This window comes from Clytia hemisphaerica, unplaced genomic scaffold, assembly GCF_902728285.1.
Source record: "Clytia hemisphaerica strain Z4C2 unplaced genomic scaffold, Clytia hemisphaerica genome assembly, whole genome shotgun sequence".
Lineage (NCBI taxonomy): Eukaryota > Metazoa > Cnidaria > Hydrozoa > Leptothecata > Clytiidae > Clytia > Clytia hemisphaerica.
The window spans coordinates 1,351,654-1,377,735 of NW_027104020.1; the positions used below are offsets into that span (position 1 = coordinate 1,351,654).

General features: G+C 35.3%; 4 protein-coding genes across 4 annotated transcripts in view; 2 read left to right on the forward strand and 2 right to left on the reverse strand.

Annotated features, from left to right (window-relative positions):
* The window catches only part of LOC136811497 (nucleolar protein 58-like), a 130,401-nt gene that overhangs the window by 49,156 nt on the left and 55,163 nt on the right, over nt 1-26,082 (forward strand). The gene's annotated exons all lie outside the window — the stretch shown is intronic.
* On the forward strand, nt 132-7,228 carry LOC136811515 (helix-loop-helix protein 11-like). Its single transcript, XM_067068138.1, has 3 exons — nt 132-185; nt 5,112-5,266; nt 6,208-7,228. Exons 2-3 carry the CDS (start codon nt 5,129-5,131, stop codon nt 6,961-6,963), a joined length of 894 nt encoding a protein of 297 aa, XP_066924239.1. The 5' UTR covers nt 132-185; nt 5,112-5,128; the 3' UTR covers nt 6,964-7,228.
* Nucleotides 8,489-11,519, reverse strand: LOC136811526 (hatching enzyme 1.2-like). Its single transcript, XM_067068150.1, has 5 exons — nt 11,379-11,519; nt 10,801-11,065; nt 9,894-10,000; nt 9,190-9,312; nt 8,489-8,800 (listed from the first exon to the last, which is right to left on the reverse strand). Exons 1-5 carry the CDS (start codon nt 11,440-11,442, stop codon nt 8,628-8,630), a joined length of 732 nt encoding a protein of 243 aa, XP_066924251.1. The 5' UTR covers nt 11,443-11,519; the 3' UTR covers nt 8,489-8,627.
* Nucleotides 14,172-19,209, reverse strand: LOC136811501 (C-type mannose receptor 2-like). The gene is made up of 9 exons (XM_067068122.1): nt 18,973-19,209; nt 18,549-18,714; nt 18,267-18,376; nt 17,980-18,045; nt 17,159-17,309; nt 16,667-16,929; nt 15,989-16,198; nt 15,027-15,230; nt 14,172-14,521 (listed from the first exon to the last, which is right to left on the reverse strand). The coding sequence occupies exons 1-9, from the start codon at nt 19,058-19,060 to the stop codon at nt 14,262-14,264; spliced, it is 1,518 nt and encodes a 505-aa protein (XP_066924223.1). The 5' UTR covers nt 19,061-19,209; the 3' UTR covers nt 14,172-14,261.

Genomic DNA, 26,082 nt, shown 5'->3' on the forward strand with positions numbered 1-26,082 from the left:
ATTTGTTTTATAACTTTTCCAGTCAAATATTCTTCAAAATAGATGTAGTGAATTCAATGAAATAAACATCTTCAATGATCTTTGTGGTTCTAGTTTATGACTTTTAGAAAGTTGCGGGCGTTTTCGCGCCAAATTTTTCACTGAACAGCTGATGATCAGTTGACATTTTTCGGCTAGATTTTTTGGTAAGTAAGTTCTTTATTCAGCTAGAATTATAGATACTAGCGCTTGTCCATGCGTTCTATTTGACTTTTATTTTTCTACTGGTTAAAGAAATCTTTGTTGTATGTATACAGTTCCTTGTACTTAGTTTTGAAGCCATCAACAGCATCTTTCCTCCAATCTTTTATAAAGCCATTAGCATTACTGTCAACTGCTCTAACTTGGGAGGATTGGTCAAAACATGGGACTGTTGCATATCTGGTCTGTATTTTCACTTACTGTAAAATCGAAAGAGAAATCGTGCATTTTTTAATACGCCGTTCCTTTAACTCAAATCTAATGACTTTGGAGGTTCAGTGAAATGGTGGCCGAATTGCCGTCCCATGTTTTGTCCCAAGTTAGGGGTCATGTCACGTCAAATTGACGCTAAGGGGTGGGTGGGTTAGAGTCTTTGACGCTAAGAAATTTCACCAGAAATATCGATTTTTAATAGGTTTATTCCGTGACAAATGTTACTTTCCATATTTCTTTTCCTCCTTTTACGTAATAGTTATCGGACAGTTGCGAGTACAATATGAGAAATATTTTACGAGTTCCGAGATTTTTCTGTACAATATTTTCTGAGCCTTTAGGCAAGGAAAATATACGGAAAATTCGGAACGAGTGAAATATTTCCATATTGTACGAGCAGATATCTGATAACTATAATCTGATAATCAAGAAACTGTGAAAATCAATTACAAAACCTACGTCACAACCACAGAGTGCTGACTTTTAGTTTTAATGACTTGTTCTCACTTGTTTGGTTTCCGTAATAAAAAGAAAGTCGTTATTGTGAAATTTGAACATGCTTTAAATGGAGGTATTTCCACTAACTGTCAGTGCCTGGCACAACGGGCAGCTGTAAAATCCCACCCTTCATATATTTGTTTCAATAAGTGATCCTAAGGCTTAGGTTTTTTCTCATCTTCAATTTACTGAAGAAAGAATTTGATGGTGAGAGTTAGATTGTCAACAAAGTCAACAAAATCATTACCGTAAACGGCCATAACTTGCAACGAAAAACAGCGTTTTTTGACTAAACGATGCTATATCTTTTAACCTAGAAAAGTTATAGCAACGAAACTTTCACAAAATAAGCTTCTATCTTATTCCTTTTTAGATTACCATACATTGATCCAAACAGAAACTTCAATCGAAAACGTCGTTAATCCAAAGATGACCAAAAAATTTTCTTCAAAGTCCACAACTTGCAACGGTGCTAATTTCATAACAACAACATACTGAACACGCGCCAACTCTATCACATGAAAAAAATTTGATTTCAACAAATTTTAATAGCATAATTAAAAAATGGCACAACGATGGAGTGCGTTGTTGTAGACAAAAGACGGATCAATTTGTGAATTACGATTACTTCTCACACATGCAAATTCATAATTGGTTTGGCTTTTTTATGACGATAAGGGAACATTTGCAAAAACATCGATAGAAAGACGGGGGGCATTACTAAGCGGAGAAGCTCAGTGTAACGAAGATCTGGGATTTCGTACCTTCGACGAGTTGAATGATTCTTCTACACCCCCATCTCAATTAAAGCAAAATAAAGTCTACTTTAATTGAATTAATTTTCGCGAATTTATATTTTCGCTTTTTAGCAAATGTTTCCCTTTCATTCACGAAAATAAAATCTTGCTAAATTGCCAGAGAAAACTGAGTTGCGAAATTCAATACTCGCAAAACTTTTGTTTTGCAATCGCCGATTAGTGAATATAAATTCAAAAAATGATCCTTTTGCCTCGCAAAATTACAGCTTACGAAAATTAATCCAATTAAAGTATGCTGAGATGAAAACGAAATAAAATATTGAATTAAAAATTGGGATTACGACGGCAGGTTACGGTAACAAATCAAGGACCATCATCCGTACCTTATTGTGATTTACCATCTTATGGGACTCAAAATTTGGAAATAGCGTATAGATGGATTTCCATGAAAATTTTTGAGTGAAAAATGTTGCCGAATTCGCCAAATTTGTAAGCCAATAATCTTCCCTTAACAAAATGGAAAGTTTTATCGAAATATAGTACTAGATGTTTTTGACTGGAGAGATTCAATCATATATAGTATATACTTTCATAGGGTTAGAACACTAAAAACGTAAAATTTTTCTGCTCGGGAAGAATCTTTAGCGAATATTATTGGGCATCACTATTTGCGTGTTTCCACAAAAAAACAACCACCTTGCTCTTTCAAATTTTAAGTTTGACACATTTTTTTCGTGGTGGTGATAAAACACAAAATGAAGACATTCGAGGAAGATTATAGGCTCGGGAAAGCTTATACGTTTAAATAACGGTTTAATATATTATTTGTTTTAAATCTTTCGTCTTCTACCGTTGGAATCCCCGATCCTCGTCATAGTATGCCAAATTCATTCATCGTTTTGCTATTGAACTTTACTTGCGGGGTGAGAGAGGAGAGAGAGTGTTTTCGATCTTATGTATTATATAATTACAGAATCTAATTTTTGCATTGAATCGTTGAATAGATACAAAAAAGTTCGTCCCCGTTGATTTCATCCCCATTCGAAATCCATCCAATGTAAAAAATTGCACTCCAAAACCATCTTCATTGTGTATTTTAAAGCTTGGAACAATAGAATTCCTATCCCCATAGAGATTTTGATAGAAATTATTGACCCCGTTGTGGGAAAAAATTCCACCGGGGCTTTGAGACAGGTGTTTCGGCATGACATGATTTACCGTATTTATATATATAGGAGATTTGTAAAAATTCGAGAAGAAAACGGATATTTACTTGCATTTCTTATACTCTTACAAAATTGGCTCTGATATTTACTCATCATTCCTGAAGGGTTGCTTTTTTTTTATCCGTCCTGTCTTTTGGTCATTCTTTTTCCGTAAATCCAACGAATTGTAGAACTTATTTCAATTGAATTTTTCTTATAAAAGAAACGCACTTGAACAATCCTTGACCCCCTGATCGTAAAATTGATGATTACAGTTTAACGACGAATGATTTTATTGATTTCTTTTGAGGCACTTTTATGACACCAGTCTTATTATTAACATGATTAGTTTTCGTATGGGACATTAGGAAGCAGAACTTCAGCTGAGATCCTTCAGTTACAATGGTTGATTGATTTAACATGTAAGCATTGGTAATTATCCAATTTATGCATCGAAACGTCTCTTCGTTGTGAAATGTAATCTAGCAACTTCAATCGAAGAATACGGAAGAACGAAAAACTGTACGAGCTGCGGATTTCGACCCAGCAAGGCCTCGTCTTTCTTCTTTCGAACTTTCTAGAAATCGCATCGTAAGAGAACGTCAATCGCCCAAGCGTGGGGGTTTATTGGAGTGACCTAATTATTTTCACTTTTTCATCTTCATCTTCGCAACAAATTATTCAATCGGGCTTGTTTTGCTTGATTAACGTGTAGTTTACCATTTCGAACATTCCCTGAAAAAATGAAAGAAAACGAAGCAATCAACGTGGAGAAAACGTAAATAAACAAAGCTGTTGCAAGTTAAGTCCGTGTTGCAAGTTATGGCCGTTTACGGTACATTGAATAAAAGAAGAACTTTAAATCTTAAATATTTTCATTTTGAAGAATTGTTGCAAAAATGTGAAACATGGAAAAGTTTCATTTTTTATTGGTTCAATCGAAATAGGTGATTTGGAAAACTTTCTATGTTAGGTTTTTTGCACAAACCCGTTGCTAAGATCGAAATTGAAACTACTGAAAATGCAAGTAAAATCAGCCCGCACTCCAAGTCCCGTAATCTTGATGTAGGAGTTTAAGCATAGACTGTCAGTGGTTAGGTTTCATTTTCGATTTCAAGCCAACATCTTAGCAACAGGGTGCTCGCCCATAATTACAGGGGTTTGTGCAAAATAACAAACATAGAAAGTTTTTTCAAAATTCCCCATTTTGATTAAAGCAATAAAAAAATTAAACTTTTCCATGTCCAGGCATCGGTTAATGAATTGTACGCTGCCAGAGGCCAAATCCATTGAACACAATTGATCACAATCAAATAATTGGTTGCCATTCAATTGTCCGAAACAACCTTTTCACCTGTTGACTTGAAGCATCAAAAATCTCAAACTCATCAAAATGAAAATTCAATACCACCAGACAAAAGCTCTCAAAGATTGACTTTTCTGATTACCTTCAAATTTACAGATGGGTACACTCTTTTTTTATAAGCATGCTTAGGCTCAAAATTGCCAAAAAGTAAGCATAATGCTAAGCATAGCTTGAGGCTGAGGAAACTCATCAAATTGCAAAAATAGGGTCAGCGAGACAGTGAGGTAGACAAATGAATGAATGAATCTTTTGCTCTATTTGCATAATAATGCATTTGTGTTTATTTATCTTTTTATTTTTCCCTCCTCTCCCAATATCCAAATTTTAAATTTACAAACCCAAAGAAGCCAGGGGGATTTGATGGCTTACAGGAACTTGTCGCTGAATTGTTTGAAAAGTGGACCCTGTCAGATATGAATTTTTGGTAAATTTGAGACCTGGGTGGTCAGAATGAACCATTTTCACCCTGAATAGGGCCAAAAATGACTAAAAGTAGACCAAAAATTGAAAATATTTCTAATTTTCACCCTGAAAATTGTCCAAATAACAAAAAGTTGACCCTGTCAGATACACATCTTGAAAATTAGTAAATTTGGGACATTGTAAGATATTTTTAGAGCCTAAATAAGGGACCCTAACCTGGCATGTCCCGTACCCAACTAAGTACATAAGCTAACATCAATAGTTGTTTCATTTATATGATAAACCCATCAAGAATACAATAAATTAAACATTGGTATTATTCAATTAATCAAAGTAGCCCTCACCAGCTATGATCAAGAATTAAAAGTTAAAAGCTAACCTTGACCATTTTGTACTTTTTATTTATAGAAAATAATCTCTAAAATATGGATGAGAGTGAAGAAAGGAAAATTAAAAGGGCTGCTGCTAATGTCAACGAGAGAAGGCGGATGCAAAATATCAATTGTGGATTTGAAGCTTTGAGAGTAATTTTGAATGTGGAAAACTCGTCCAAACTTAGTAAAGTAAGTCAGTGTTTTGTCTATGATTGTTGTCTATGTACGTGTATATCTTCTTTCATCAAATTTACTTTTTAGACAGGCAGCTGAGGTCACAAAAAAATTGGACGGGGTGCGAACAATCCCAAACCACTTTTAATTGAAAATATACAACCTAAATATCTAGAAACCATCAACCGGAGTTGTTGAAATTACTTACCGGACGTGTCCGGTAATATTTTAGTACCTGATGACGTCATGCGTGCCCATAGGCTAACTGAAAAAAATTTGAGAACCAACATAGACATATTATATACCGATCGAAGCGTTTTTTAACGTAGATTTAGGAAATGGTCAGTAACCATATCTGAAAATTTTGCTATAAAAAGTTAGAACGCTTTTCTTTTATGTCCGTAACGTCAATTTTACCTGTCCGAGACGAAAAAAAAATCAAAAATTCAAACTTATCAAAATTGAAATCTAAGACCTCCATTCAAAAGCTCTCAAAAATCGATATAGAAGACTTTTAAGTGGATATATATGATTTCTCAACTTAACTCGAGAAAATCGATCCTAAAGAAAGTGTAAATATGACGTCATCAAAACTTTGGAAGCTTGTAACTTTTTATTATCAAATTTTCAGACATAGTTACTGACCTTTTTCTTAATCTTCGTCAAAAAACGCGTCGATTGGTATATAATATGTCTATGTTTTTTTTCATAAAAATTTTCATTTTGCTTGTGACGTCATCAAATACGAAAATATTTTCGGACGCGTCCGGTAATTATTTTCAAACTGTCCGGTTGATGATTTTGTGTTCAGAAAGGTCGTATCTATTGAAAACAACTGTTTAAAGTTTGTTCGCAAACTTTGTAGCTACTGCACTTTTTTATGTGACCTCAGCTGCCTGACTATTTTTCCAGAGTTGATATTGTAAATAATGTTCAATGTTTATATTTTTTTCTAGAGTGCAATCTTACGTCATGCTGTTGAAATGTTGAGGAACTTGATGTCTGAAAATCAACAATTACGTGATCAAAATCAGTTCATGCGCAATCTTTATTGTAATAACAACTACAATTCTCAAACAATGCCTCCCTTTCTTCAAACACCAACTTCAACTCGTAATCACAAGAAATCAGAATCATCAGAAGAAAGCCCTCGTAAAAGGTTGAGACTTAATAAAACAGACATCACTGAAAATACTGATCAAAACCAAACTACACCAACAGTTCGTTTTAAATTACCAGAAACATCCGAATCACCGGCCAAATCACCTAAGTCACCTCGCAAATATTCTGCCAACATCAACAAGTTATTAGCTTCTCCAAAACGCATTACCAGGTCTTCTGTCATTCAACAAAACCTTGCTTACACATCACCGACACAACCCATTTCTCCACACAAGTTACAACAAACACCAATCAGTAGTATTCTTGAATCACCAAGTCGACGATCCTTGCGTTTGATGGAGAAAGACCAACAACAACTTTATCCCAGTCCCTCACAACCATTAGAAACCCCTCCTGCCATCAGATTTACCGACAGTTTCTCTCACCAACCATTCTTCTATCCAAGTTCTTCAGCTAAATCGAAATTAGATTTTGAAGATTATCGCAACTTGATCTTAACTCCTGAATCAATGAAGATGATGCCACCAAGGAGCGCTAAGAGAAGTTTGGATGCTATAATTCATGCTATTGATCAGATAGAAAAGTCATGAACGAAAATTAATTGATTGTTTAAAAGACATGTCCAGATGGATTTAAACCTGCGATTTCAACCACTTTATGTGAAAAGAGAAGGTGGAAATAGAAGTTTGCATCTACCTTAAAGGAAGGCCAAAAAAGTTTTTTCAGAGGGAATTTGATTTGGCGGATGGACGAAAAAACTAAATTTGGCGAGAATTTAATTTGGCGGTCGCTTAAAAATTTAACCTTAAGATGGCGTCAAAACAGCGAAAAAATAGCAAAAACACCTTAAAAGAGATCATATTTTCAAAATGTTTAATTTGGCGGATGGCGGAAAAAAGGAATTTTGGCGGGAACTTAATTTTGCGGATTTCAGTCAAATCCGCCAAATCCGCCAAATTTTCTTTCCGCCAAAATTTCTTCCTTTAAGGTAGGTAAATTATTACATTTGCTCTCACAGACAGAGTCTCTCAAACATTAGTGTTAAGACAGGTTAAGAACCAATTAATCTGGGGATGGTAGCTGGTTTTATAATGCTATATAAAAACTCAAGTTCAGTATTTATTTTGTATGATATGATAAGGTTGTAACGACCGTTATTTTTACAAATCTGAAATCGAGGTTGAAGGGGAAATTCGCTAATTTATTTTGATTTTGAAAATCAGTTATTGTAAAGAGCCTTTTATTTTCCAAAATAATTTTATAATCCCTGTCGTTGAGGAAAAAAGTCCAATCTCAAAATTAGTTTCTGAGACTTTTTTCGCTTTCCTAACTTCAAACTGCTTCAAATTGTAAGATTGGCCCTTTTTTTGTAGTGGAGAAGGATCCTGTCTACAAGAGAGAAAAGGATCAATCTCTAAATGTTAACTTAGCAAAGTCAAAAAAAGTTTCTCTCAGACACTTAATTTGAGATTGGACCTTTTGCCTCGACAGCAGCGTAATGCTAATGGAGATAAGTCTCGACGAAAATTAAAGAGTGCAGAATATTCTGTTTGAATTATAATTTTCCAGCGTTTTAAACAACACTGAACATTTTGTTTCCAATCCAACTTTGTACAAATATTATGCAATATAGTTTCTAGTTTTATTACATTAATTAATCTTTTATCAACATTTTTTTTTGTAAAATTATCCATATTCTTTTAGAAATCAAAAATTGCTTTTAAAGATTTTAATCAAATTTAATCAAAACTTAAGACTCTCTTCGCACATCTCATAAGATAAACTACTACTCTTTTCGGCCATTTGTCAAAAGAACACAAAATGTTCGACCATTTGTACTGAATGTAAATACTTCTTTCGAATTTGGGTTTTTTTTTAATACCTTAATTTGAAACTGATTTGACAAGTATGGCAATTTTTTAGTTGACTGTGAAATAATCTTTGGGATTGGTAGGGTAACTATTTTGCTTGCAAGTGAGCAAGTTGCAGTTTCGACAAATATAGGGGTTATTGTTGGAAAAAACAAAAACTTTAGTTTTAGTGAGAGTAGCATTTTTTTAATTTCGGTGAATTAAGGACCGGAGAAGTAAGCCAGGAAATAAAAAGCACAAAATGTTCTCGTTTTATAAGTTTCTTTCAAACACTATTTAAGCTTATTCAAACATTACAAGCGGATCAGTGGAAACTATTGTTTTTTTTTACGACATAACCAGTGTTGTATCTCGAATTAGTAATTTTCCTTTGTAGGTAAAAATTATTTGCAGTACATTCTATTGATTTGGATAACATCAGTTTTGCTGAACCCGTTGCCACGACCAATGACATTTTGCATGTTTGGATCTCTGGTTACCATGGTGATTTGACCATATCGCATAGCGAATGCTCCTTTGTCGTAATGCATGATGGAGTAGTAATCATAACCAGTGCCTAAAGGGAACGAATATTGTTGGATGATTATAATGAGGACTGGTTAATGTGGGGTAGTCTGATGAAAAATGAGCAGTAACAAATTACATTCAAACTATTCAGTAGCCTTTAATATTTGGCTAAGAAGGTGATTTTAATATTTGGCTAAGAAGGTGATTTTAATATTTGGCTAAGAAGGTGATGGTGGCGATGTTGTGAGTAGATTGTTTGTTGGCGTAAATTTTCTGGGATTTATGAATCGTTAAGTGGGTTGCATGAGACTCATTGTTATATGGTTGGTTCCTCTCTGGCTCTGGGCTGATAGATTAGGTTTTAATTTTGTCTCACTATGATGCCATTGGCTTAGTAGTAAAACCCCTGTAAAACTTTATGACAAGTGAGGGTTCAACCTTTTGAGTCGATGTTGTGTGCAGGTTGTTTGTTGAAGTTGTACTGCATGGACCGTTCGATGTTGTTCCAGTTGATACTAATAAAGTTGTCACGGTCTGGTCGGTTCTGCTCGTGATGAAGTCCTAAGGGCGAAAAAGTCAAAAACTGTCAAGGAAGAATTTTGTGAGGTTGAGAGGATTCCTAAGGGTAAATTCAAAGGCTGTCAAGGGAGAATTTTGAGAGGTTGAGAGGATTCCTAAGGGTAAATTCAAAGGCTGTCAAGGGAGAATTTTGAGAGGTTGAGAGGATTCCTAAGGGTAAATTCAAAGGCTGTCAAGGGAGAATTTTGAGAGGTTGAGAGGATTCCTAAGGGTAAATTCAAAGGCTGTCAAGGGAGAATTTTGAGAGGTTGAGAGGATTCCTAAGGGTAAATTCAAAGGCTGTCAAGGGAGAATTTTGAGAGGTTGAGAAAGCTCACTGGATTGATGTATAAAACGTTTGAACACTCGTTTAAATTCTCTCTCCGTAAAACGAATGTTGTTGGTTGAGTGATGTTCCAATTTGATGAAACCTATGACTCTTTGATCAACTTTGAGTCTACTCTAGAAAAAATGGTTTTGAGCTCTGAAGAGATGAGAGACATGACGTTGCCTGCCCTTTATTGAGCGTGTTAAATGAATTTTCAAAGCATGCAATTCTCAAGAAAAAGAAACTCCTCACTTACCAATGGAGTGACCGATTTCATGGATGGCAGTTCCTTTAGATTCGCATCCGTAGCCAATGGAAACATCGTTTTGACGTCCATAACGGTATCCTACTGGTGAAAAGCATCTAAAGGAAGAACAGATTTTGCAGCGCTTATTATGCAGATTCATAGTTTTTGCCTAAGATTGAGATTTTAAAGTATGGAGAACGAAAAAGGACGATTAAAGATATAATCGTCAGCCGTGCAAAATTACTCGAATCTGATTGGTTTAGAGGAGTGCGATTAATCGTTAATTGCACTATTACCACTTTTTGCACTCTTCGGCGGGGGGACCCTTTTGTCCCCTTATTCTTTTCTCTCCCAAGTCCTGTGTCAGAGACTTTTTTTACTATATAATAAAAAACAAAGACATTTTTTTCTTTAATATAAAAAAGAACAAAGAAATTCGCTTTGTGTACATAAGTTGCATTGCAATTCGAATGTCAAAAATTTCCCCTTTTTCTAAAAAAACTATGATTTACTAATGATTATTTACTGACGATTACTCGTAACAAAGGAGAAAATACCGTAATTTGCACTCGTCCTTCGGACTCGTGCAAATTACTATTTTCTCCTTTGTTACTCGTGATTAATCGTTAATTGCACTCCTAACCATACGATTACTAGTACTTATTCGTTTTTGTGATATCGAGAGGAGGCGCACCTCTATGCTGACAAAGCAGAATTAACAAAAGAATCTCTCAAAATTTGTGCTCGCGCAGTACCAAAAGGGAGGGAAGTAGTTTGTCTTTTTGTTTTAAAATGTTGTGTAAGCCAATGGTAGAAGATACGTTAAAAAATGTTTTGAAGATATTAGCAGTTGTGAGCTTAGTACATTTCTATTTGATTTAGGCTACTTCCACAAAGTTACTGTACTACAACTTACCCGTCGCCTTTGAAAAAGAGGATATATGATGGTTCGTTGGTCCGTTTTTGGAATCGAAGACAGGTGTATTTGTGAAAGTCATTAATAGCAGCGTAAATTGCATTCACACCTGCTTGACTCAAACTTCTGTGTAAGATGAATGGGACTCTCGCTCCTGGCCACCTTCCACCACGAATACTGGCAAACGTGTTCTTGTTGGTAGCGTTCAAACCACGCTCGTCCTCATCGGGATCGAGAAGGATGTCTCCTTGGTACAAAGCTGAGTCTGAAAGAGATGGGATTATCGGTTTGTGTTATTTTACATTATTTCTTCTGTGAACTTTGATAATGTTGTTAAGTATGCGTTCTGATTCAGACAATCGTTATAAGGAAAAACTACTTTTAACAGAATTCTTTAAAACCTTATCTAGGAAATAAGACTTTAAATATCACATGTAGACGAACTAGACTGCTAGTATCCTATCTGAAAGGTTTTGTTATGATTAAACTATATCAGGGATGCGGGCAACTTAAAGTAAATCAAGCAAAAAAGTTCTGGTGATGAAGGATCTGAAGTGTTTGAATGTGTGATGCCTTACTTTCCATCTCTTTGACCCAGGCTGTTGCCATGCCAATGAACATTAACACGATGAAAGTCTTCATGATTCTAATTGTTGTGTTTCTTCGTGGAAGTTGTTCCCTTGTGTTGGTTTTCTTCTTCAGTGATGGATAGTTGAATGTGCTTGCCGTTCATTTTTGTGATCTATTTTATAGGTGGCAAAGTTTTTTGCAGAAGTACACACGATTTACAGACTTTCCGGGGGAGAGCACTCATTCTACAGTTACTTCAACCATTTGAGTAGACAAACCCCTGAATAGTAGGATTTGACTTGACATTTCGATTCATTTTAGCAGACGGTAAACAGAACTTCGATATTTGAAGAACGTTCTTGAAACTTTTAAAGAAAAAGATCCTAGAAATGTTAAAGCTGTTCACACAGGCCACACTTTTTGGCGTAAATAAAATTCAAATATTTACCAGACAAGTTAATTTGATCCATAATGTGTTTTAGCACATGCATTCCTTCTTCTGGGGATATTAAAATTACAAAATAATTTGGAGGTAGTTTTGATCAGGAATCTTGAGGTCAAATCTCAAATCCCTATAGCGGGAATAAAAATTTCTATTAAAGTCTCAATGGGGATAAAAATTCTATTGTTCCAAGATTAAAAAATCCAGTGGGGATGGTTTTGGAGTGCAATTTTTAAACATTGAATTTCGAATGGGGGTGAAATCAAAGTCAATTTTCCAGTGGGGCCGAAATTCTAGGGTATTTTTCTCATCGGGACAAACTTTTTGCCAAATTTTCCAGTGGGATTGGGGTCTAGCGGGTCTGTGACACAGGGGTGTAATAAAAAGGAATACTGAAATCGCCATTTCCGCCCAATCTTTAAATTCTGAAAAGTTAAAACACCCAAAAATATATATTGAGATATTTCCACAATGAAAAGACTGCGAATTTTGAATCATTAAAGATAAAAAAATCTCTTAAGGTTTCTGTCTCATATAATCTGCAGCGAAGACCAAAAAGACTGTAAAAGAATTCGTTATAAATGGCTGTGCTTGTTGAAAAGATAATCAGGAGTGAATGTTATCAAGTAGAAAAATTCAAAACAGCTTGAAACATAAAGATGAAACATAAAGATGAAAAATATGAACTTCTCGTAAAATTTTCAAATCAATACTACAATAGAATCTTCAATCTTTACACTAAAAAAATATGAAGAAGCATTCAGTCAAAAAAGACAGCTTTAAACTTTTATCTAGCTGACTATAAAAAGGGTTCTTTATTGTTGCTCTACCTTATCGGGGAAAAAATTTCAAGGTTTTAAAAATTTCGTCACCTAGAGGCATTTTCGTCACTTTTCCCCGGCCAAAATTTCAAATTCGTCACTTTTCCCCGACCAAATTTACAATTTATTAATCACTTCCGCCCGACTAAATTGTCCAAATGAAATGGTTTCCTTCATTAGTTCGAAAATAGATCTTGTCATTGGACGTTTAAAGCAGTAATTTTGGTTAACAAAGGCGTAAAAAAATTGGATTTGAATTTAGGTTGAGGGAAAAATCGAGTAAAAGTTTTGGTCGGGGATAAAAAGATCGGGTAAAATTTTTGGTCGGGTGACAGAATGTCGGGGATAAATTTCGTCATGGAAAAATTTCGTCACCCCTCAAAATTTTCGTTACTTTCCCCCGACATTTTTTTCCCCGATAAGGTATTCATTTTTCCCTGGTTTCCGCTTTTTAAATCTAATTCTATAAAAACTTACAGCTTGGAGACAGACTTTAGAACATCATTTTGAAAATGAACCAAAATTTTCAGGAGCCTTAGCTAGGCAATGCTTCATTTCTTCACTCATTTCGTCATTTTTTCGATCGACACAAATGGTTATCATCTCTGAAGAAGGTTGGTCTTTTAGGCCTGGATAGCGCCTAAATCTAGGATAACATTGTAGGGGATTTCAAAAGATTAAGAGTTTTTTTAGTTTCCTGTTTTTCAAAATTTTTTCAGAATCCATGTTTGGCTGAATAAGATTTAGGCACCGCAAAATAATTTTCTTGTGTTAATAATAGCCTATATACGTTTTTTATCAGAACAAACTATACACATTTTCTTTATGAACAACCGAACTGCTAAAAAATTAAGCAACTTGGCCTTGGTAACCTAGCCCTGAAACTGAGCATGTACCGGGAAAGCAAGCAAAAATACACTAAAAAAGAAGTATTTTCGGCATTATTTGGCATGCCAAAATTTTTGAAGTTGCATAAAAAATTATGTATGGTATGGCTCATAAGGCTTCGATGAACAAAAAGTGCAAACATAGTCATAAAATGTTTATCATCACAGTAGAGTTGGAATATTTTCAGGGTCCAAACACAAAATGTTAAATAAACCCAAAAGGCTTCAAAAATTTTGGATGTTCTTATATAGAAACACGTGTGTTTCATTCGCTATTTCAGAATCCAAAAAAAGATTGAAATCGAATCTCTTAGCTGCTTGAAATCGAAAAAAATACTTTAAAGAGTATATTTATTTTCTTGGACTCCCGGCCGATTTTGGTTTTAAAGAGAGTTGAATTAAAATTTTAGTCAAAGCGAGTTGTTAGAACCAAATAATCATTGCAAGAGAGGCATGGACGAATCATTTTACGGAACTCAAGAAATAAAGTTTTTGTCAAAATTATGTTGAAGTTGCTCTTGGGTGTGAAACAAATCGATTGGAGTTGGAGGAATTACTTCAGAGAAAATTAAAGTAAATATGGCAAAAGAAACGTTTACCCTTTTCTTTTTGGTAACTGAAAGTATTTCAAAAAGTAATAAAGGGTCAACGTCCAGGTCAAATTATGATTTATTTTTTTACATTCTTAAATAATCTTGGCACTAAAACTCTACAAAAATATATTAAAAAATTGGACCAACATTATGATGACTTCAGATTATTATACACTTTGATGCTTGGAACGACCATTCTAGCGGCGGATCGAAACGAAATTTTCTGTTTTTCTTTGACTTCACTTTTTCTTAGTTTGATATCCTCCTTGTATGCTGCTTTTATAATGTCTTTCACTGCTGTTCGCTTTTTACGTTGGTAAGCAGCGTGTGTTAAACCAATGACCAAAAGTGCGAAAAGAAATGCACCGATAACGATTGCGACATATGCACCAGTACTGAATGCTCGGTCTGAAATTGGAAAACAGAAAATACGCAGTTTATTACGACGAATACCCTTTATGAATATACCTATACTTCTAAAGTATAAATTTACTAGGTGCTACAATCATGTTCGTAATATTTGGGAAGAAAGGGAAATTCCTACGAAATCGTATAACCACAAACGGTTTTGGAAGCGCTCTAAATTAGGCTGGAAGGATAGAGTTTTAACTCTTAGTTTTATTAATGCTAGACTTAAGACTTGGATCTGAGGATCCAAAAGTTCAAGAATGGTCAAATAGGGCTCAGAATATAGCCTGGAAGCCTATAAACCCCTCCCCAATTGAAATACTCGAATGAATTTATCAATTAGCCCAAAAGCTACTTTCTCGCCCGAACTCCAAATTTCGAAAAACGAGGAAATAAGCTAAATTCTCAATAGATTTTGACCATGATTGTAGGGCACTGCAAATTTTCTATAAAGGATACATATATAATTTAATTTGTTTATTTTCGAACACAAAACAAGACGTACCTCGCACACGTTCACAAATATACGGCAAAACAGTACCACATCCTAAATCGTGCCATGTAACATCACCACCAAATTTCTTGATTTGAACACAATCCTCACCAGGGCAACTCAATTGTCGGTCCCGTATAAATATATCGTTAGGCTCTCCCCAGTCCCAGTTTGAATAAGAAAAAGAAGAGTCCGAACCTTCCCATTCGTAATCACCTGAATGAAGAAAAGTGTTTTTGATTTTTGATTCGAACGCCAAGAAGAGGACGCCAATTACAAAAATCAAAATTCTCTCAAGGGATTAGAAATACTGTTTACATTATTTGGAATATGTCGAGTTACGACAATTCTATTGCATTTGCTTTTTTATATCCAGAGTGTTTTAAACGATGCTTTTCTTTTCACAGATCACTGTGTCGATGTCGTTATCGTAGAGCAAAAATAAGTGAAAATTTCAAAAGTCATCGTAGCGCAAATCACAAAATAGAATTCACTCTTATTAGTGGGGGGAGGCAACCTTTATGATATTTCGTGGGACACAACCGCATCTGGTTTGTTCGAAAGAAGATAGGATTTGAGAGAGGGCCCGTGGATTAGGCCTGGGAAAATTCTTTGTGATCGAAAAACTGACGTGCTAGGCAAAACCCCCAAAATGGGCAAAAATTGGCTATTTTTAAAAGTTGAAACGCAAACGATTGATACCATCAAATAGAACATGAAATTCTGAGTAAAAAAGTATAATACGACAAGTCTTGTACTCAAACATATAAAGAAAGATTTACGTCAAATATAGTCTAAAACGTAACAGATTCCACAGGATTTTGAACTAAAAATGTTTTTGTGTGTTTGAGTATAATGACTTGTTTTATACATTTTCGTTTAATTCGACTTTGAGAAATTGTCAATTTGGAGCTGCTCTTGATTTAACAAAGAGCTGGTATGTGAACTTTAAAGGTTTAAGCGTGTTATCATACCTGCTTCTCGAATATCATTCAGTCCGATCCAAGTTGGCTCTTTAATCAAAGTCCGCACCAAATCGTTGATACTACCAGACGTGATGGCGGCAATGTGGGCGGTAGGGTGGATCTTCCGACACCTGCTCACTGCTTCACTCCACACTAAGTGATCATTGAACAATTTGAAACAACTATTCCCTCGACATGTCCATTCTGAAACATCCGATTCTGAAAAAGAAAATTTATCATGTTAGAGACATTTCAGCTTTTTGGCTACCCTGTTCCGGAGTGTATCTAACATACAACGTAGCGTAGTCGGAATTTCCGTAGATACTGTCTCTTTACAGACAATCTTTTGGTGTTCTCTAACGGATTCGTACTCCTAAATATACTTGCTGAGGTTTTAGTCTGCGATCAAGACTAAGAAAATCCTACACGTGAAAAGAAAGAAAACGTAAAATGTAAAAGCAGCAAATTTATAGAACAGAAAAATGAAGCGACTGCTTATGTAAAAATGTTCGTCATCTTTCGTGACTTCATCAGCATGCTTCATTTTTCTGTTCTTTAAAAGAAAGAATAGGGTCAAGTAAAGAGTGTGTAGTTCGACAAAGGAACGCCTTATGATTTCTCAAGTCCAATAATTATATTGGCTTCGCTTTTGAACAATGGGAATCAAAAGTGAAGATAAGTTCATACCATTATAAGAAGTGCTGACTTGGCAAACGAATGGATAAAATGAATCACAGATGACGTCATTCCAATAACCGTTACTTTTCTTCATAGTGACGCAATTCTCAATGTTGCAATTCCCATTGTAATTACTTGGTTCGTTTTTTCCCCATGTGAAATACGTTTGACTGGATGATTGTTTGAAATTCCAAACGTATTGCGATTCCGATTCCCGGTCATTTAATCCGATCCAAGCACCGGTTGCTGTTTCAAGCATGCTACTGATGAATCTTGGGATAAAATAAAAGGGGGTATGGGGTATTATAACAATGGCAAGTAGGACAGAAAATATTTTACCTAAGACCTTTTCACTAGTAGTCTTGAAACCTTTTAAATGTTTTCAATCATTCAGCTAGGAAGTCGAATCTCGATCTTTAAAATTCACGATGATACCATTTAGCCCATAACTTACTTAAAAGAACTGGATTACCAGCTGTGTGTTTGTGCTTTCAGACTTACCTATTCTCAACTTCATTTTCAATGGTCGTCAATTCTGCACCAATAGCTTGGCAATTCTCTGAGGCACGATTCCACGTTTCACCCTTGGCAAAGTATTGAGCACACATGGAGGATGTACCAATCACATACGTCCAACCAGAAGGACATTTGGCTGGAAGATAGAAATCCAAGATATTACAATTTGGTAGTAAGTTACATCAAGTGAAAGATAAAATACAAGTTTGTTATAAGAACGTCAGAAATTTTTGAGGCCTTCGCTTGTTCCTAACTTTTGGGTTTTGATTATTGAGCTATTCTTAATTTTAATGTTCTACAGTCCTCAAAACCTTAGAATGTTATTGTAATGTTCTGACTTTTTTGGCTTTGACGACGCATTTGCCTGTCAACTTATATAAAAATATCAAAATTTGTTGATAGATCTGTTCGAGGTTATTTCAACTTCCACTTGTTCCTGATCAGCCAATCTACCCCTTCTAGATTCCCCCAAATATATCAGTATCAGAAATCGTGACATAATTCTCCAATGTTCTTGAAATCTGACACTTCTTTCCTTGCTCATTAATGAAGTGCTATTTATCCGTGGTTTAATCTTCATTACGAATAAAGAAATTCAAGACGCTTTGTCTTAGAATGTTTTAATCAATTTTATTAATCGAACACTATACCTCTTTACATGGTCTCAAAAGTAAAAAAACAACTGTTATATCATTTTTCTCAGAGAGTATCACTATCAGTATTTGTCAACTCTTCTCCAGAAGTTTTCCACTATTGAAGTTAATTCTCAGTTTCTCAGCAACATCGACCGGTAATATGGACCTTACCTTCACATAAAGTAGTACACGATAAAGATGACGATCTTGCCAGTTCCTTCTCGTGCTTTCCACATCCTACATAACACCAATGAAAAAAATAATAACATAGAAGGCCAGATTTTAGCAAGTCATGTTTCGGGCCACCATCAAGCAAGCAAGGGCCCCTATATCAGGCTCGCATTATGCTTAGCATTCTATTGTTCTTAAACAATAGAGCCATTGTTTAGGTACCAAAAACTTACCCTGCATATGCTTATAAACGTTATGCTTCTAAAAGAAAAAAACATGTATGGTACCTGTCACATGAAGCCATAGATCAGTACTCTCCGTAGCTTTACCGAAAGTATTTTCTACCGTCGCTTGGTAGTAAGCAAAATCCGATGGTTCCAACGATCTAATTTGTAAGCTGAAAAGAATCAATAATAGTGACGTTTAATCAATCTAAATCGCAACTTTGATCTTGAAGTTGGAAGGTAACCATTGCTGGTGATTTTCTAAATCAAAATCTTTCCCAGTTGTTTCAATAAATGAACAGATTAGCTTGATGGCAATGGTAAAATTGATATTTTCTCACTTACTTTCCATCAGCCAACACTTTGATGCGTTCTGATTGGATCAGAGAATGAGTGTCTTTTTTCCAAGTGATTCGTTCCGTTCCATTGGTTGGAAAGTTGATAACGGGTTGCAATGTGACACATTCACCGATCTTCTTGTTGATCTGGTCTACTTTATATGCATATTTACCTTTGACGGATTGGATGATAAAATATTTATGCGTTTCAGGTATTTAGTGATCAATCTATTGCTATAGAATCATACAATTGAGTTTTCAAGAATTTATGAAAAAGTCTTGATAATTATCTGTCCGAAAAAAAAGTCACCTTAAGAAGGGACATTTCACATATGTAGTTGAACACTCAAGATTTAAAATCCTTTCACGAAAGATCTAAAAACCCATCACAGAAATAAAAAAACCGCACATAGTTATAAAGACGATCCTACCTGGTCCTTGGTAAATGATGGTGTATCCCGCTTCCACTGACAACAAAAACTTCTCAACAAAAAGAAAAATTACTAAAAAATTAGCCATTATTGTATAATAAAATCATTGCCGAAAAAATTTGGACTCATTCATAGTTTAGGACAATTTTTTGTTTACGTGTTCAGAATTCGTTTTCACCGTTTAGCGCATTAAAAAATATTTATGTGCGTGTATACATACACATGGTTTAAAGTTTCATGGAAGTTGTAAGAATCAAAAGTACACAGAAAATGTAATTTGAGTTTTACAACTAAGAGATACAGGAATTTGTTTGTTACTACTGAAATGTTTACTTTCACAACACATCAAAATTTTCATTTCATTTTCCCTGTGCTATATTTGAGCAAGGCTTTTCTTTTACAGCATTATTTGAGAACTATTTGATAAATTGTAGTTAATAAAATTTAGCAAAATTTTAGGGTTACTTATTAACAGACTTAACAAACAGTCGAGCTTGCAAATCTAAGTATTAAACTAAATAAAATCATATCATATTGTGTAAGGTGTATGGTGATATTGAGCTGGTACCGTGATTAAAACTGTACATCCTGTGCCCGGGGAGAGGGTGGCTTGGGCAAAGTGCAAAGCGCGTGCCGGGTGTCTGCGAGCCATAAGGGTCCCTTTTTAAACCCTCAAAAGTCTTTCAAAGGGGTAAAAAAACGATAAATTTGTAATTGAGTCTCTGAAAGGGTCCAAAAATTACGAAGCGTATCAAAATTCGAACTATCTCAAGGGGTCCTAAAGGGGGGACTCTAAGGGTCTATTTTCGCTCGGAAATACCCGTCACCTTGTAAACCTAGCCTAGTACCCCCTGGGCCACTATGCACTGAACCTACTACCGTAGAAATTCTTCTTCGTGTGAGATAGAGTAAATGCCAATGGGGATGGAAAATTTATCATCATAAATTTTAATGGTTGTGAGTTATTTTCGGCTTAAATTTAGTAACAAAATATCTTTCATACTTGAAAAAAAAACTGGAAATCAGAATTTGTTGAGGTTTTACTTGCGTCCTTAGAAGAGAACATCTTTGCCAAAAATGTTGTCATTAAACAGTGGTCACTGGCAACGAAACAATGCACAGACAATATATTCATACTTTGCCTTATTTATAGAAATTCTTTTAATTACGTGTACAATTAACGTACCTAGGTAAGTCGAGTCAACAATCGTTTTTCAATGATGCGTGAAAAGGAGAGTTGATCAAAATGTTGTTTGGAAACCTAAGGTCAACGACATTTTGGAACACCGAATATCAACGTTGTGATACATTTAATTTTCTAGCAAGGCAAATGACTTTTAAACCGATTTTCAATTTTTGACTGAAATTAATAACTTTTCAGTACTCTAGAAAATAGTTTTTTATTACATCCCTACGCCACAGACCCATTGGGGAGCCCTACCTACCGGAAAATTTCACCAAAATCTCACCAAAATTTCAAGCCCATCAAAAAAGTTATTTTGTGTTCATGCCTTTACTCTTAGGTTCTAAATAAACGCCCCCCCCCGCTTGTTAATTTTTCTAAATTTTTAACCATTCCGGACCTTATTAGGACCCCCCCCCCCCGTTTATTAATTTTCAAGAATTTTTACCTTATTTTGGGGTTTTCATAATTAAAATTTCCAACCCCCGGCAATAAGGTCCCCCTGTTTATCGAAATTTTGAAAATTTTCCAAACACCCCTCCCACCGTTTATTTGGAACCTAAGAGTATGAAATTCAATGAATAAATATTGTACTCCGAAACCATCCCCACTGATTTTTTGACCTGAGAGTAATTTATAGAATCCCATTGGGATTTCGATAGAAATTTGGAGATAACCCCAATAAAGGAAAAAACTACCACCGGGGCTGTAAGACGGGGGTGTTTTATTTCAGAAGAGTTGTCAAAAACGAGAGGTAACAAAATTCCAGCCCCCAAAAGGTCTTTGAATCATTATTTCAGCAATTATTTCGAGCTTTTACCTATTCTCGTGCACCAAATATCATCTACCGATTTCAGCAATGCAATCTAGCATTTCACTTTCTAGAAAAAATAATAATGCATTGTAGAAAAAGGTGTATCAGAAAAAATAAGGATTTTTATACACGCAAAATAGTCTGCGGACGCTAGACAAATAACTTTTAATCAACCGATTTTAAGAACCATAACTTTTGGCCGAAAATGATATGGTACTTTTCAAAATAGTTTTAATTTCAAAAGGATTGAAACAAGCGAAAGAGGTAAGGCAAATTCTAGCCCAAAAAGGTCTTTTTATTAATTAGTTTAAATCATTGCTTCAACAACTTTTTCGAGTTTTTCCTGTTCTCGTCACAGGAAAAAACGAAAGCGATGTCAAAGCACCGTCTCCAAGAGATTGATAAATAGCATTGCACAGTAATTACTTCTGTCTTCTGCAAATCCAATGCCAGCCAATTTAATGTCTTCTTTGCATGATCAACGATGACCGTCGCCAATTAAGAAAGAGTAAACGAAAAATTAAAAACCGATCAGAAGGTGGAGCAATGATCTTTCACAAATAACCGGCAGGGAGCGATGTTTTTAAATATTATTGCACAATATAGGAAGTTCTTGTCTGTGTTAAGCTCATTAAAATGATATTGGCTTCGGTGGTATCCAGATAAAAATGCGCTGTTTTTTACTTGATGCACGTCTTTTACAACTCAATAGTGGAGGATTTGGAACATATGTACTGGACGACTTCAACTCCAATGAAATATTTTTAGGATTAATAAATAGTGGGCATTGTCTATTCAACTTCCCAATTAGGAGATTGGATTAGGATCGAATAATTCCGCCTTCCAATGAACTTGGATAGTTTCTTCAAAGGCGGGAAAAGTGATTGACCACGGAAGTGAGCGTCAGTTTCCTTTCTTCAAAGTCGGCAAGATTCAGATTCTGTTAGCGTGAATTCAAATTACCCTCCTATACTCTCAATTTAGAAGCCGGTGTTAATAGAAATATGATGCAAGTCTTATACAACTGAATACTCGACGACTTGGAACTTATTTATGTATTGGGTGACTTCAATAAATCAAATGAATTTTTTAGGATAAATAGTGGGGGTCTGGAATTCGCGAGTTATTTTTTCCGTGTTGTTTTGCATTTGACGTCATAATTCCAGTCACCACAAAAATTATAACTTGAGTTTTGTTTGAGCTTTTAACTTTTCGAGTTATTTGGTGTTTTTTAACTCGGTTTTTTTACGTGCCTTTAACTTTTCGAGTTATTATGCCCCTAAATAGTGGGCACTGTCTATTCAACTTCCCAATTAGGAGTTTGGATTACCATCAAATAATCTCGCCTTCCAAAGAACTTAGATATTGCATTCCAAGTTTCCTTTCTTCATAGGCGGGAAATTTGATTTTCCACGGAAGTGAACGTCAGTTTCCTTTCTTCAAAGTCGGCAAGATTCAGATTCCGTTAGCGTGAATTCAAATTACCCTCCTATACTCTCAATTTAGAAGCCGGTGTTAATAAAACGCTCTTACGCTGAGTACAGTGCGATCTAATATGAAAGACAGATCATATTAGATGAGATGAAATTGATCTGTCTACTTGAGATAAGGATCTTGACAATGACGTATTAATGTTGCCCTCCGGCTAGTCAAGTCGTTTAACTTGATAAAGCAAAGGCTAATTTAAATGTGTAAATTGAATCACGAATTAGTATAACACTGCTACAAATTATTCCATCGATTTTCTAGTGACATACATATTGGAGGACCTTAGAAGATGAGTGCTGCCTTCCCCACAAGGACCTAAGATTATTCAATATCGGAAACAGACAGAATATTGCTAAGCGATGAACCAATTCGCAGACCTATATATGGGCCAAAGCTAAGAATATATAGACAAATTGTTTTTTTGTCAACAAGTTCTATAAAAACATTAAAATGACATTTTTTGCTTTCAAAATTATTGAAAGTCTTAAAACTATTGACGTCAAAAAACAACGAGAGAACTCTTGCCAGCATATGGATTTAGTTGAGTGAATACCAGGCATTTAATGATGGTCAAATGAGAAATGTCAAGAATTTCATCTGCCTAGAAAGGGATTGCCAAGGGATGATTTGACTACGTTTCAAAAGAAAGATTCAATTAATAAGAAAATTGGAAAAACAGATGGACTTGGAGTGGACTCAAAAATGCAGCTTGTATTTAACTTAACTTTTTTGAGGTCAAGAAATTCAAATCATTTTGCTAGTTGGGTAATTAAAGTAATGAGACGCAGTATGTGTGGTGGGCCTATCCCTTAAAAAAGATTCCATGAGGTATGATAACGTGAGGGCATCGACCATCGAAAACCCATATGGCATACAATACAACGTTGTTTTAACGTTCATCAATAGCATTACATGATTGTTAGGGATGCCATATTAACATTGTTATGACCAGCTGGGAAATATTAATCCATGTCGAGACAACATGGCGGGAAGAAGTTTAACTTCAAGGATATTGCAAACGAACGTAAGAGGAAATCGAACAGAGTCTCTTCCATTTAAGCGTACTGCATCCTTTAAATGTCGCTCCTGGGAAGCCAATCGTAAATCAACTTCAACCAAAAACCAATAAAAACACAACAAAGCTATTAAGACTGCCGTCATTTGAACATTTTCACAAAATTAGTGGCTAACTTTGTGCTTTTTTTTATGTTCAGGCGCCTTTGTGATGAATGTGTGTAGATTGCAGACACGAGTAGACGGAGCAATAAGGAGTCCTCTTGCTTTAACTCTGCAGACAGATCGAATGGTATTTAATGAGATTTATTAGGTAATCACCTTCCTTTTCCCACTAAAATTAGAGAAACTCTGCATGGAATTTAACAAATAACAAATCTGATTGGCTTCAATTGAAGGTGACGCCATTTCATCGGCTCCAACGAGATAGTACCTCAATAACATCCTGCCTGTTTTGCTCTAAAGGGGCACAAATGTGTCTTATAGGGTTGCACAACAAAACAACTCCACAAGCAAACCACAGACACTAATCTTGCATAAGAACTAATCTCTGACTCGTCGGAGGCGCTCACCCCATAAGATAGATTATCAAAAACAACAAATTGGGATATCGATAACAAACACTAATAACTATCTATCATTCTTATCTCGTTAAAGACAACTTAACATCGCCTTTATGATGAGATTACAAGAAATGCAAGACAAGTCTCGAATCATTTAATGGTATTACACTAACACGTTTTGTCAGTCAAGACGCCCAGAAGATGATCAGAACTATTCTCGCTCGTGTTCACCTATTACGAAAGGGTTTCCTCAGTTGTCGTTGAGAAAGTGATAGCTATTAAAGACTTTTGAATCTAGGGCCATTATGAAATAACGCTTCCCGCTACATAGAAAGATTCAATATTTATGAGCTGTCTAGGAATGTATACTCCAAATAAAGGAGAATCCTTCAAAGTTTGGATGTAAGGGCTGTATGGGGTGTATAGTTTTGGGGGTGTTATTAGTCGCTATGGTAGGGAGTATGGTTTCTTTTCTTTGTATTGGAATTCATTTTACTAATCCGTCAATTTGTAAAAACTAGCTCAGGTTCTGAAGGGAGAAGGGTGAAAAGATAATAAAAATGACAAAAAAAAAACAGTAAAAGAAGGGAATTCATAACTTTTTTCGGAGATCTTTAAAAAAGAAAATTCAGTTTGACAAACGTCTTGACAGCAGTCTAATCACCTTCTTTTGATTATTCTATATTTAAATTTCAATAACCAGGTTATTATGCATCCCAACTTAATATAATTTCCGTAAAAAATTAAGGTATCATTTCATCATGGTTTTAGGTAATTGCATTCAGTCTACAAAAGCTTTGTTTGAAAGTTTTTTATTGATCGTACACTGTGAAGTATAATCCCTCCAATTCTGACACACCCTTTTCTTTCTAGAAACAAAAACGGTTGCATGCACACTGTACCGTACCGTATCTTTCCGAAAACTCCCTCAAAATTCAAATTCAAATTCAACTGTCCTGGGGAGGGGGTACTAGGGTTGTGCGGGCGGGAACTCCGAAAACCTTAGAGAGATTAGATAATAAAATTTTCGGGACCCTTACAGAGAATTTAGCTATAACTGTACCATTATTATGTTAACATAAGGTTTTTCTCTCTGCATCGTAAATTAAGGTCGTCCGCACATACAGGCGGGTATTTAGACAAAAATGTGTTGTGTATGCGCGGAAGGTCTAACTGATTGGTCAAATTTGTAAATTTTGATGTACTTTGAGTCAAATTGACCAATCAACACTCAGAAAAAACTATTTAACATGTTGAACGAACTTTTGGAAAGATAACCATAAGTAGGAAAGACGTTGACCTGTCGTTGGGAAATAAAGTGCTTTAAAACAAATAGTTTAATCAAGATTGAGAAATCGAAATGTGCGGTGGCAGTAGTAATTTCCTTGCAATCATCAAAGTAATCAACACACACTTCCAAACACACAGAACCAATATCATGAAATCTTCAAACCTTGTAAAAGTGATCATAAATATCTTATCAGTGCCCTACTGTTTACGAGGTCCTACCATAAGAAGGACGAAATAAATACACCTGATATACCCAATTAAATCTCCTGGGTAAATACTGGATAGTTCAGCTTAACAAGGCCATGGGTTGCGAACATTGATGTCAGTTCATGTTACAAGAAAAGAATCTTCAAGAGCCTTACCTCCTTACTTAATTCGGACAATGAAAGAGTGAACTGTTTATTTAAAGTTGGAGGTAATTTTGATAATCCAATCATAATTATATTTGAAGTGAAAGTGTAACGAATCTCTGACATAATTTAATTGCAGATCAAAAATGGAAGAGAAGTCGTGTTTGATTGTTTCCGTATTTCGTCGCCGTAATTATCGACTTCATTCCTTTTTTGTGGACAGTTGAAGAAATGAGTAGATTGCGTCTCCATAGAGTTTCCGAAACGTCCCAAGTACGCCTCCCCCTTTCATTCAAATAAGACAACGTACCAACAAACTAACCTCTGAAAAACACAGCACTGACAAATCCAAAACTGAATTTGAAGTTATTATTTTTGGAGTTAGTTCTATGGTACAAGACCCGATTT

Excerpts from the sequence above, each read along its gene's own strand:
- LOC136811515 (XM_067068138.1), top strand. The coding sequence starts at position 5,129 with ATGGATGAGAGTGAAGAAAGGAAAATTAAAAGGGCTGCTGCTAATGTC. Across the intron at positions 5,267-6,207 it reads ACTCGTCCAAACTTAGTAAA|AGTGCAATCTTACGTCATGC; the intron begins GTAAGTCAGTGT and ends ATTTTTTTCTAG.
- LOC136811526 (XM_067068150.1), bottom strand. The coding sequence starts at position 11,442 with ATGAAGACTTTCATCGTGTTAATGTTCATTGGCATGGCAACAGCCTGG. Across the intron at positions 10,001-10,800 it reads CTCTTTTTCAAAGGCGACGG|ATGCTTTTCACCAGTAGGAT; the intron begins GTAAGTTGTAGT and ends TTCTTCCTTTAG. Across the intron at positions 8,801-9,189 it reads ACACAACATCGACTCAAAAG|GCACTGGTTATGATTACTAC; the intron begins GTTGAACCCTCA and ends CGTTCCCTTTAG.
- LOC136811501 (XM_067068122.1), bottom strand. The coding sequence starts at position 19,060 with ATGGCTAATTTTTTAGTAATTTTTCTTTTTGTTGAGAAGTTTTTGTTG. Across the intron at positions 16,199-16,666 it reads AGTCAGCACTTCTTATAATG|AATCGGATGTTTCAGAATGG; the intron begins GTATGAACTTAT and ends TTTCTTTTTCAG. Across the intron at positions 15,231-15,988 it reads GAATGATATTCGAGAAGCAG|GTGATTACGAATGGGAAGGT; the intron begins GTATGATAACAC and ends TTCTTCATTCAG.